The sequence below is a fragment of the Leuciscus leuciscus genome, assembly GCF_965113295.1.
Source record: "Leuciscus leuciscus genome assembly, chromosome: 12".
In the NCBI taxonomy this organism is placed as follows: Eukaryota; Metazoa; Chordata; class Actinopteri; order Cypriniformes; family Leuciscidae; genus Leuciscus; species Leuciscus leuciscus.
The window spans coordinates 37,330,123-37,343,013 of record NC_138736.1 but is presented as its reverse complement, the minus strand read 5'-3'; the positions used below and the strand labels follow the sequence as shown (position 1 = coordinate 37,343,013).

The 12,891-nt window shown below is 39.8% G+C and overlaps 1 protein-coding gene across 1 annotated transcript; it reads left to right on the top strand.

The window, feature by feature from the left end:
* The first annotated feature begins 434 nt into the window (after positions 1–434).
* On the top strand, positions 435–10,998 carry cdcp1b (CUB domain containing protein 1b). Its single transcript, XM_082185134.1, has 9 exons — positions 435–931; positions 5,569–5,784; positions 5,874–6,230; positions 6,322–6,672; positions 6,803–7,000; positions 7,439–7,810; positions 7,957–8,313; positions 9,833–9,920; positions 10,005–10,998. The coding sequence occupies exons 1-9, from the start codon at positions 865–867 to the stop codon at positions 10,558–10,560; spliced, it is 2,562 nt and encodes an 853-aa protein (XP_082041260.1). The 5' UTR covers positions 435–864; the 3' UTR covers positions 10,561–10,998.
* Positions 10,999–12,891: the final 1,893 nt, after the last annotated feature.

The window sequence follows — 12,891 nt, the reverse complement described above, 5'->3', positions numbered from 1 at the left end:
TGTATGGACGGTTAGGGCTCATTACACGAAAGCACAATAGTAGTGAAAAGAATTTGCATAAATAGAAAGGCGATTTAATTTTAGACATTTTCAAGAGGATAATTAGCCACATAGTATAAGTCATTTCACAAAATAAACAATAATAATAATAGTATAGCCTAACATAATTTAATTACTGAATTCTATTATCCGTAAATAACGGTTAGGCTACTTTGTATTACTTCAAAAAGAGAAACTTTACAAAGTTAACAACTTCGACTTTAGTAACAATCAAACGACTAGGCTAAAATACGCATCCTACCAAAGTGAAGTCCTGGCTCATGAATATTAATTATGTGCGATGACGTTTTTTTCGAAAACCTTCCAATGGAGGAAGACTTGGCTCGTGGCTCATGAATATTAATCATTGTCCTCAGAAAATCGAGCTGAAGTGCTTGAGTAATCAATCTCGACTGAGGAAAAGCAAAGAATGATGTTAGTAATCTAATAAACTTGAAAAATCACAGACGTTGAAGCGAGTGGATTTTGTCCCCGAAGAAAGTGAAAGGATTAATCTTATTTGTGTACCTTTAAAGTCAGATCTCTCGGATTTATCACTTTAAATCTTCGCTTCTTGTGAGTTGAACTGTTTTTTGAATAATGCAATCGCATTTCCCAGCTGTTGTATGATCCTGAACACAAGTTTGGACAGGTAAGTTGCGCGCGCACACGCCCTTCTTCTGCGTGCACAACAGGTATCAGAATCAGGAAGCGCCGGTGCGGTCAGACTAACTCAATCCACCATGCACGATCCAAGGATTTAAATCAAACGATTTTTCAAACACAAGCACATATTTTGGAAAGTTTAGGAACCTCTGAAGGGGAATGATGGGCTCGTGTGTGGTTCCTGTGCTCATTGGATTGATTTTACTGCAGATTCACAAAATCTCAGGTGAGTCTTCAGAGTAGCACCACCCCAAACACGTTTAAACATCCTCGTCACTGTCATGTTTCAGCCATTTATCCTTTTCCAGGTTTTAATGTTTTATCTATTGAAATTCATAAAAATATTTGAAATAAAGAGCTTATATGTTTCAGATAGCCCTCATGATACGACAGTTAATGAACCTACAGTATTATGCGTGTATTGTTTAAAATAGTTAGCATGAGACAATTAATTTCATTAAATGTATGCTGGGTGTTTATTTATATAAAATCGTTATTGAAATATAAAATGAGAGAGTTTTTCACAGTAGGACTGAATCTGGCCTCAATCATGGCCTATGAAAATGAACTCATTTGCAATTATGAGTTATGACAGCTGCTGTGAAAAATATCTAGTTAATTATTGACCGACAATCTGTTACTGTACAAATGGAGGGCAGTTTGCTGTAACATGCTCTTGGGCAGGGAGGGAAAAACATAAGGCTTTCACTGCTTTCTCCGCGTGAAATTCATATCTGAAAATGTCAACTGTTGTTTTCTATTGACATTTCAGCTTTTGAGACAGTAGACTTTCATTTTCACAGTGTTGAAAATGACCTTCAGTGTTGCTGATGTATTAATGGTTGGAGCTGTGATTTTTAAAGATTGAAATGAGTCGAAAGTTTTATTTATTTATTTTTTTGTGACATTTTCTTGTGCAGATGTAGGTGTCAGTTCATGATTAAGTTGTTTTATAATGCCAAAGATGCATGACTAAACCAGAAAATGTACAAACAAACTTGCGATTTGCTTTGCATATCTTCCCCTCACACCTTTACCAGCTATGCCACTAAACAAACAACCTGATTTAGTTGCTGATACATGTTAACCTGGTTCAGGTTAGAGGCTGGAGGAGTGTGTGTCCGCTGACTGTTGCTGTCACAAACATGAGTAAATATTTGCAGAGGTTGTCATTCTTATGGAGTAATATGAGACGCTGCTTTTGAGTTGCTTGTGTCTTGTTGAAAGTCAGTTAGTGTGCAATCAATCATGTCGAAACTTGTGATTGTCTTTCTATCAAGTGTGGTACAAGATATTAATGCATGCAAAGACTTCACTTTAAGAACCAACCTGTTTATTTTTAAGACTAATTTCTAATTATGACGCATATGGATATGTGCTGTCATGCACCGAACCTTCTGCAACGTCAGAATTTTATTATATGGGCAAGGTGATCTCGTTTCCTTGATGTAATCAGGGAAGATCCCAGAATGCCTGACATGTGTAGTGTAATGTGCGGCTGTGTTCGCTCATGACCTCTTCCTGTTCAAGTCCTGAATCAGTCCTTTGTGTTTCTGTTTGCTTTTATGTGGGTTACAACTCTCTGCTTCATCCGAGCTGCTCTTTCTCATGGCTCCATATTGATTGTTTTGTAGGGTTAGTGACTTTTGTAGGGTTTTGTATCTCTCTGCCCAGGAGCAGTTTTTGATTTTAATTTGTATTGCATAATTTTCCTAATAGATTGAGTCCATATAAAGGCCTGTTCACACAAAGCAAAAATAATAAATGACACCAAATGTTAATAAAAAGTCATGCATACAAAACACAGACAGAAGTCGTTTCAAATCAATAGCAAAATAAACAGTTTTGAAAAAAAAAAAACATTTCTTAATGTGACTAGGCCTCATTTTATAAATAATTGATGTTATTTTTGTTTAATATATGATTATGATATATTTTATATTTGAATTTAATTGTATTTTAATTACATTTAAATTAAAATAAAATCATCTCAATGTATCCATCCATTCTCCATGTATATTTATTTATATATTTAAATATATTTTTTCTAATGGGATGAGTCCTTATAGACTTGTTCACACAAAGCAAAAATAATATTAAACCAACTGCCAATGAATCTAGCAAATGGACAAAGTTTAGAAAGGAATGGTTCTTAATAGGGCCCTATTTTTTTTAATTAGTATTGATTATTATATTTTATTTTTAATATATATATTAGGGGTGTAACGGTACACAGAAGCCACGGTTCGATACGTACCTCAGTTTTGGGTTCACAGTGTGATACGAGTACAGTACATTTACATACAATGTCTCATATATATATATATATATATATATATATATATATATATATATATTACACTCACCTAAAGGATTATTAGGAACACCATACTGAACATAATACTGTGTTTGACCCCCTTTCGCCTTCAGAACTGCCTTAATTCTACGTGGCATTGATTCAACAAGGTGCTGAAAGCATTCTTTAGAAATGTTGGCCCATATTGATTGGATAGTATCTTGCAGTTGATGGAGATTTGTGGGATGCACATCCAGGGCACGAAGCTCCCGTTCCACCACATCCCAAAGATGCTCTATTGGGTTGAGATCTGGTGACTGTGGGGGCCATTTTAGTACAGTGAACTCATTGTCATGTTCAAGAAACCAATTTGAAATGATTGGGACCAGGACCACACCCCTAAATGCTTTGAAGCAACTGCCATGTGATTGGTTGATTAGACAATTGCATTAATGAGAAATTGAACAGGTGTTCACAGGGGTGTGGTCCTGGTCAAGACAATCTCCTGAACTCCAAACTGAATGTCAGAATGGGAAAGAAAGGTGATTTAAGCTATGTTGAGCATGGCATGGTTGTTGGTGCCAGACGGGCCGGTCTGAGTATTTCACAATCTGCTCAGTTACTGGGATTTTCACGCACAACCATTTCTAGGGTTTACAAAGAATGGTGTGAAAAGGGAAAAACATCCAGTATGCGGCAGTCCTGTGGGCGAAAATGCCTTGTTGATGCTAGAGGTCAGAGGAGAATGGGCAGACCTATTCAAGCTGATAGAAGAGCAACTTTGACTGAAATAACCACTCGTTACAACCGAGGTATGCAGCAAAGCATTTGTGAAGCCACAACACGCACAACCTTGAGGCGGATGGGCTACAACAGCAGAAGACCCCACCGGGTACCACTAATCTCCACTACAAATAGGAAAAAGAGGCTACAATTTGAACGAGCTCACCAAAATTGGACAGTTGAAGACTGGAAAAATGTTGCCTTGTCTGATGAGTCTCGATTTCTGTTGAGACATTCAGATGGTAGAGTCAGAATTTGGCGTAAACAGAATGAGAACATGGATCCATCATGCCTTGTTACCACTGTCCAGGCTGGTGGTGGTGGTGTAATGGTATGGGGGATGTTTTCTTGGCACACTTTAGGCCCCTTAGTGCCAATTGGGCATCGTTTAAATGCCATGGCCTACCTGAGCATTGTTTCTGACCATGTCCATCCCTTTATGACCACCATGTACCCATCCTCTGATGGCTACTTCCAGCAGGATAATGCACCATGTCACAAAGCTCGAATCATTTCAAATTGGTTTCTTGAACATGACAATGAGTTCACTGTAAAATGGCCCCCACAGTCACCAGATCTCAACCCAATAGAGCATCTTTGGGATGTGGTGGAACGGGAGCTTCGTGCCCTGGATGTGCATCCCACAAATCTATCCTATCAATATGGGCCAACATTTCCAAAGAATGCTTTCAGCTCCTTGTTGAATCAATGCCACGTAGAATTAAGGCAGTTCTGAAGGCGAAAGGGGGTCAAACACAGTATTAGTATGGTGTTCCTAATAATCCTTTAGGTGAGTGTGTGTGTGTATATATATATATATATATACATATACACACATGTTATTTAGGTATCTAACAGTAGTTTTCAGGTACAGAAATTGAATAATGTAATCAAATGTAAAACAACATTGCATATAATCTTCACTGTATAAATTGAATAAAAATTAGGCCTAATCATTATTAAAGTTACAAAAGTTATTCAGTCAAGAGCAGTGAGTGATTTTCTCCTTGTCTTTTGTTGTTTTATTAACATTGAAAACACAGACTTATATTAGGAATATTAGGCTGATGTCACTTTAAGTCATAATGCACAGATCCAGTTCACTCATACTGTACACAATACACATGCGTTCTTTCTCAACTGTTTGCCTTCACTTAAGACATAACTGACTATTACTAGGGATACTCTCCAAGACGGGCATGTTGACATAATTTTTGTCCGTTCAAGTGCAAAGCTTAAAGACACGGCTTTCCGTGTGCGTGCTTCGGATGAGTGCGCACACAAATCTTCTTACAGCGCCTGCGAGTTCTCTTTTGCGTCTTGAACTCGAATGTTTAAATTGGCAAGGCTTAAATGAGTTTAGTTTAAACACAGACAGCAACGTGTGCTGTTCAGGTTTCATGCTATCAATACCCAGGTGATGACGGCTCAAATGACTGGTAATATTAGAGCATGCATATGGCACTCACGTTGAACAAAGTTTTGGGGGAAGCTAGAATGCGTATCAATCGACAGAAACATACTCTGTCTGACTGTTTTATTTATTTTCAACAAACCATATTATAGATGCCAATGCATCGTCAGATTGCAAGTGTGTGCTGAATCGTGGGTGGAGAACAGTACGATTCTATTTTTTTATTGAGAACTTTTTTACTGAGAACAATTACACCCCATATAGTAATATTATATAGTAATAATATATTAGTTATTATTATTATTATTTATCCTTTTATTCATATATTATATTATATTATATTATTATTATATTATTTTTATTTTTTCAGAATGTCATAAAATTGAGGTGACCCCCGACTCTGGCACCACGGTACACTTCATTAAGAAGGCAGGTCAGGGTCTGGACTGTGATGTGTGTAAGGATGAAGGTCCGTCTCAGACCTGCAACTCCAACCTGGACCTCACTGAAGCTCGGCCCGCCATCGTGACTTTCAACTGCTCTCAGCCGGGCGACGTCTTTACTGTGGAGATCAACCAAAAAATCGGCGAGTAGCAAAATGTAGAGTCTGAACTATCCATTTGATAAAAATCACCTTGTAAAACACTAAATCTTTACTTTTTATTCCAATCACAGATTGTTCGCCGACAGCCTGCAGCATCATTGCAGCTCATCCGGATTCGACCCGATTCCTGGAGTTCAGCAGAACCTTCAACTGGGATCTGAAGGTTCAACCAAACCAGATGTTTCAACTGGACTTTCCAGCTCCAGGAATGAGACAGATCAAGCCTTCAGAATCCTGTCCAGATAAACACACCTACACCATCATTACATACCAGCGGTTAGGTCCGATCTCCATCGGCACGTTTTGTCGGAACGGTACCATTAGTCGTATCCAGGCCTTGTTTAAAGGACGTGTGTCTCTGGAGGTTCCCAAAGGTACAGACCTGAACCCATCTGACTTCAAAGTGTCCATAGGACCGGATACAAAAGGTTAGAAGAAGTGATGTGGAACAAGAACTGTTTCTTGAGTGTTTCGTTTTTGATTGGAAATGATTTTATTTCTTGTTCTTTGCATCTACAGCATTGGTTGTCGTGGACGTCAAGCTGCCCAGAGGACTGCCATCTGCTGAATTCTTCACACCAAATTACGACACAGGCTACTACAGTGAAGAAAAAATTAAATGGAACTTTGCTGTTGAGCCAATGCAAAATTTTACAGTTCTCTTTCAACATTACACTCCACCAGAGTGCACAAATAATAAGGTCTTGGTTGATTATACACTGGCGGACAAGACTTCATTCACAAAGGAACCAACGGACATTCAGCCGTTCAATAAACAGGGAGATTTCAGCCTGACTCTTACCAATTGTGTACCAAAAAAAGGACTTTCTTTGAACATAAACGTGACCGTGTTCAGGGGTGGGACACCATGTAAGGAGAAGCATGTAGATTTGGTTTTGTGTCTGAAATAATATTGCTATTTAGGGTATCTGATCTTGATTAAGTCATGCTTTAAAGTTGCAGATAATTAGCACGCTGTTTGTCTTGCTATTCTGTTCAGATCTTTGCACTGCGGATCTCCGGAAAGAGGAGGGATTGAGCCTGCAAATAGAAAATAAAAACCCAGAGTCGTACTGTGAAATGAGCTTGAACTCTGTGGCGCAGGAGAAAATAGTGGTTCCTGCGGGCACCAAAGCTGACCTGTCCTTCCTCGACTGCCCCGTGCAGGACCTGCAGCTGACGGCCACCCAAACCTACGGTAACTGGGAGCGCATAAATGCTACACACATGCGCAGTGGACTGTCACATGAACACAATTTAGACATGGAAAAAATGCTTTGTTTGGTCTGGCTTTGACTCTTCAGGTGTAGTCTCAAATTGACGGATGGATGGATGGATACAGATAGATAGATACAGACAGATAGACACAGATAGATACAGATAGATAGATAGATAGATAGATAGATAGATAGATAGATAGATAGATAGATAGATAGATAGATAGATAGATAGAGATAGATCGATAGATAGATACAGATAGATGGATAGATAGATAGATAGATACAGATAGATGGATAGATAGATACAGATAGATAGATAGATAGATGACAGTCATGAAATCATAATCTTGAAAGAATAATTTTGAGATTTATTCACCACATTATCTTGATTGTCTCTTTCCTCCATGCAATTCTAGATTGTCCGAGAGCATCTCCTCTTGACACCAGACCCCAGTCCCTCTCTATTCCCACGCTGGACCCCAGTCTGCATGTTCCCCTCCACAAGTTCACCTGGCTGCTCCGTGTGCTCGATCAAAGCACCGTGGATCTCATGGTAAAAAACCTGCACCAGTCTGTCCCAGACAAGGAGTGTAACGAGGGGGTCTCTCTGCTGGTCTCCGAGACTGACGGCTCCAACATCGGCCAGTTCTGCTCTATGGCTGAAGGCACAATCCAAAAAATCCAAGTCAAAGGGAACGTTTCCATTACCGTAACTCCTAACACGATAAAAGACCTGAGCCAGGAGAAAGGAACTTTCTTAAGAGTCACCATGAGTCCAGAGATCACTGGTAAGTAAAAAGTTTGGAATAATTCCTTTAATGTTTTTCAAAGAATGCTGCATTTATTTGATCAAAAACACTGTAAAACTATAATATTGTTTTTCTATTGTAATAGAGTTGAGTCTCATAGCATTGTCTTCCTGCTTTCTTCACAGAGAATGTAATCTACACCGTATCTCCACTGGTTTCGGGACCCATGTACCTTGCGACACCCAACTGGCCCGATGGCATGAATCCTTCCTCATCCGTCACGTGGATCATCAGCGTTCCTCAAGAGCACAAGGCCGAGCTGCAGTTCACCAACGTCAGCAAGCCCGTATGCGACTCCGGCCACACGGAGATCGCGATCAGACCGCTGGACTCACAAGGCCAAACGCAGTCCTGGAGAGAAGATCAGAGTTTCGCCAACACCATCATCCAACAGCAGAGCTTCTACCTGAACATGTCCAACTGTGAGCCCAAGAGTGGACGCTTCGCTGTGCTCTCTAAGGTCACTCTGCAAAAGGAAACCAGTGAGCAAAACGCTTTCATTTCAGAGTTTAGGGCGTTGCACACTGAGTCTGAAATTTTCAGTAGAACCTCAATGCAGTCCACAAGATCCAGGGGGCGGGGTTGGATCCACATCTAAGGGGTGGAGATTGGTAGGTTTAGGGGTGGAGATGGGTAGGTTTAGGGGTGGATTTAGGGATCAGGGGGTGGAGATGGGTAGGTTTAGGGGTGGAGATGGGTAGGTTTAGGGGTGGGTTTAGGGATCAGGGGGTGGAGATGGGTAGGTTTAGGTATATGTCAGGTGGGAGGAGTTGGATCTGGATCCAACTCCTCCCCCTGGATTTCGTGTTCTGCAGTGAGGACCATCTCGAAATTTTCGCATGCGTTTTTTCGTATTCGTCATTCAATGGCTCTGAATTGACCCTTCGCTAAGCCACGCCCGAAAACCGCCACAGGCCAATCGTGGCTTAGCAACCGTAACTAGGCGCGGGAGGTCTGGCAACCTTTCGAGCGAGGGAAACATGCCGAAGCGTTGTGCGTATGGATTGTGCAAATCTGATACCCGGTATCCTAAAAGTTTGGACGGGGGGTGGAATTTTTTTCCTTCCCAAAACTTTTACCCAAAGGGGAAAAATGCCAGGCGTGGATCAAGCAGTGTGGGACGCCCCATTCACAACACATACATCCTGTAGTCGACAGGATTAACAAAAACACCTACGTTTGCTCCACAACGTGCAAGCAGTAGCCTGGCGCGCTAAAAATATAAGCGGGAGAATGTTATCATTGCAAAGTGGTCAGGCTAATGTCTTGTGTTTATTCCACTTGATTTATAGATAAGCTGTTTGATTTATAATTATTAGATTATTTTCAAATTTCACTTACCCTGCTGTGCATGCACATAGCTGTTCCTCAATTTGTGTGTTTCCCATTTGAATGGTCAGCGTATGAGGCGGCTGCTGCTTGCGCTGGGACCTATAGGCTTTAGCTTCAATTTTGATGAAACTATTCTCTAATCGGTTGCATATTATGTCGTGGATATATCCCTCGAATGCGTACTGCAGTCCCTTTTGTCTTGATCTCTCAGATATTTCACCTGTTCGCCCAAAAAAATTACTAATTATCTCCTTAGGAATGTCTGACACCGGTGCATACATACTGTAATAGACGTGCCAGGAGCGAAAGCTTGTCAGGCGTAGCAACAGTAACTAAGGAGGGCGGGGCTTAGTGAAGGGTCAATTGTCAAAACACCTCTCAAAATGCTCTCAACAGATGCGAAATACTTAGAAGATCTAACCCAATTTGATTTTTTTTTTTATGACGGACGAAAGTTTCAGAGGCAGTGTGTAAACGTGATTGAAAAGTGAGGTTGTATTTATTTTTTAAAGTGCACAAATTTTGGACGAGAATTTCGGACTGGTCAAGGACATTTTTGTCTTCATTTGAATGAATTTGTGCATTGATCACACTATACTTGGTGTTGTTGTGAGAAGTATTGCAATGGAAGATAATCAGATAATCATTCCTTTTTTCCTCCCCTTACAGAGAACTTCCTGAACATTATCTTGGCTGTAGTCGGGGTTCTGCTTTTGCTGCTAATCATTGCACTTATAGTTGTGTGCGTCATTCGAAAGTGAGTCTGAATTTTCTTCTGTGTTCTCTTATGAATTTGAAAATACAATGAAATACATTTTCAAACAATTTTCTTCTCTTTTAGAAGGAAAAACAAACCTAAGACCAATAGGTCCTCCATCTTTTTGCCCAGAGGGAAACCTTTCCTTCCGGGTAACGCCACCTTCCCAAAATCCAGAGCAGACAATGAGTCCCACGTCTACGCCTCCATTGATGACCCAACAATGTACGGAAATTTTGCGGACAAGAACCAACCAGCAGAGATCGACAACGGAGCCTGGAGCAACGGACATCCGGTGGATGCGTACCGTCCGTTCACGGGACCCTCGGACTCAATCCCGTCGGCTAAGGATTCGTCCGCTGAATATTCGATGGAAGGAAGAGGAGGAGATAGAGATGCATATCAGCCTTTCCTAAACCCACCCAACACCTTTAATCTCCCGAGGCCTCGTTCGCCACTGGTATCACAGGGTAGCTTAAGATTCGAAGATCGTAGGATGATAGATAACGAGCTGCACACTTTCAAGAGTTTCGGGGATATAAATCCCATTCGCCTGTCTGCCGACGAATCCAGACTACAACCACAAATGGAGTCGGACACTGATTCCAATGCTGAGCCGGAATACGAGGAGGCAATTTGAGGATAAAGCCGGATGCAGAGTGGATTCATATGATTCGACTGCTTGGGTTTTAATAAACCTCTTTTATTGGGGGAGCAGAAAAGCTATTAGCTACAAGCCTAGAAAAATGCGCACACAAAGACAATGTTGTTGTGTAAAATTGATGCTAAAAGTCTACGCTCTCTTTGCCACCCTAGTGGCCACAGGTGTATTTTGCATGTATAGTTTAAAAGTTTGGTTTTAAAGATTTTTTTTTTTATGGCCTTTTAGCCTGAATGTACAGAATTAAGCCGTTTGAGAGTTGAATCTCTTCATGGAAGTGTGCCATGACTTTCTCTATTGGATAATTGTTTTGTTTTAACTGTGATTGTCTCCAGGCTACAGGTTTCAGACGTTTCTGTTTTTCAATTCTGTGTATTTTCGTTGTGCATTCCTAAAATAAATTCTCAGATATTTTAATAGATGTTCTTCCCTGTTTAGAATGTATATAAAGAATCAAAATAACCTCACACAGACTAGATTAAGACAGTTTTCATATTTCCCACAATGGATTTGGGGGAAAATCAGGTATTATGCATTTTACATGGTAAAATTATGGAAGCACCATTTTAAAAATTCTGTCTGATATTGATAAACTAATAATTATTTCCATGTCATGCCTGGCAACTGATAAATGGCTGATATTAAAGTATACTGTTTTCTTAATAAATTAAAAAGAATACAAGTAAATGTAGGCATCAGTTAGAAAAATGTATATTAATTTAATTAAAGCTTACATTTAACATTGTTTATGCCTTTGAGTGAGTGTTAGTAGTAAGTACCAGACACCTCCTGTCAAAAAATGATTGATTGACAGGTGCCCCGCCCCTTCCGGTGACAGGTCCCGCCCCTTCCGGTGTCCCGCCCCTTCCGGTGACAGGTGCCCCGCCCCTTTTGACTTTTGATTGACAGGTTGACAGCTAGTTTTGACTTTTGATTGACAGGTTGACAGTTAGTATGACTTTTGATCATGTTTTGACAGCTAGTTTTGACTTTTGATTGACAGTTTGACAGCTTTTGATCATGTTTTGACAGCTAGTTTTGACTTTTGATGTCTTTTGAAGTCTTTTGAAGGCTTTTGAAGTCTTTTGATATTGACAGAAAGTGTTATAACAATATGTCATGGTATCTGACAGCTAGTTTGATGCCTTTTGAACATGACAGTTAGTGTTTTTGAAGCCTTTTGATCGTTTGAAGACACTGTGATTAAATAATACGTCATGGCTATATGACAGCTAGTTTTAATTGTTTGAAGCCTATTGAAGCCTTTTGAACATGACAGTTAGTGTCTGTGTGTGTGTGTGTTTTTGAAGTTGGTATCACACACACGATCCTCCCTACATATTCCTGAGCGTATCCGGGCTGTACTGTGAAACTGATAAGGGGAAAACTGGAAGTTTATCTCACACACAAATGTTGAAAAACCATTCAGTTCTTTTAAAAGAATATAAATGAAATGTTTATAAAGATCTTACTAAAATCTCACTCAAAAAGTTTAAATAAAATGGAGTCATAAAAAATTGCAATAAGTCTCTCAAAGCACCGTCTGTGTGGGCCGCGCGCGCGTGTCTCTCTCTCTCTCTCTCTCTCTCTGTCTGTGTGTGTGTGTGTGTGTGTGTGTGTGTGTGTGTCACGGGATTCCCCCTGCCACCCTTTTGAGCTCTGACATCTGAAACGTGCTGTTCAGACACTGTGATTAAACAATGTCGTACAAAAACATTCTATCCTTTAAAATAATGATCTTGCTCATTTAACTAAAGTTGAAAAAAACATACTGTTCTCATGCTAATTCAACTAAGGTTGAAAAACTGTGGAAGTTTATCTCACACAAACGTTGAAAAACCATTCGGTTCTTTTAAAAGAATATAAATGAAATGCTTATAAAATATATCTTACTAAAACCTCACACCAAAAGTTTGAATAAAATGAGAGTCACAAAAATTGCAATCAGTTAAATGTTTATATAGTTAAACAAGTATATGAATGGGTTCAAAATTGTTTTACACAACTTGTTTACTGAATTCATATAGTCATTCCTGAATGACCTCACACTGTCTCAAAACATAGGGAGTCATAGCATGTTTCTCTCTCTCTCTCTCTCTCTCTCTCTCTCTCTCTGTGTGTGTGTGTGTGTGTGTGTGTGTGTGTGTGTGTGTGTGTGTGTGTGTGTGTGTGTGTGTGTGTGTGTGTGTGTGTGTGTGTCAGAGAGTCACACAAATTCAGTGATCAGGATATCAGGTGCTGAGTTTATTTATAAGAAGTATAATAAAGTTTAAATGATATATTTTAAAAACAAAAGACTGTTTAAATAAA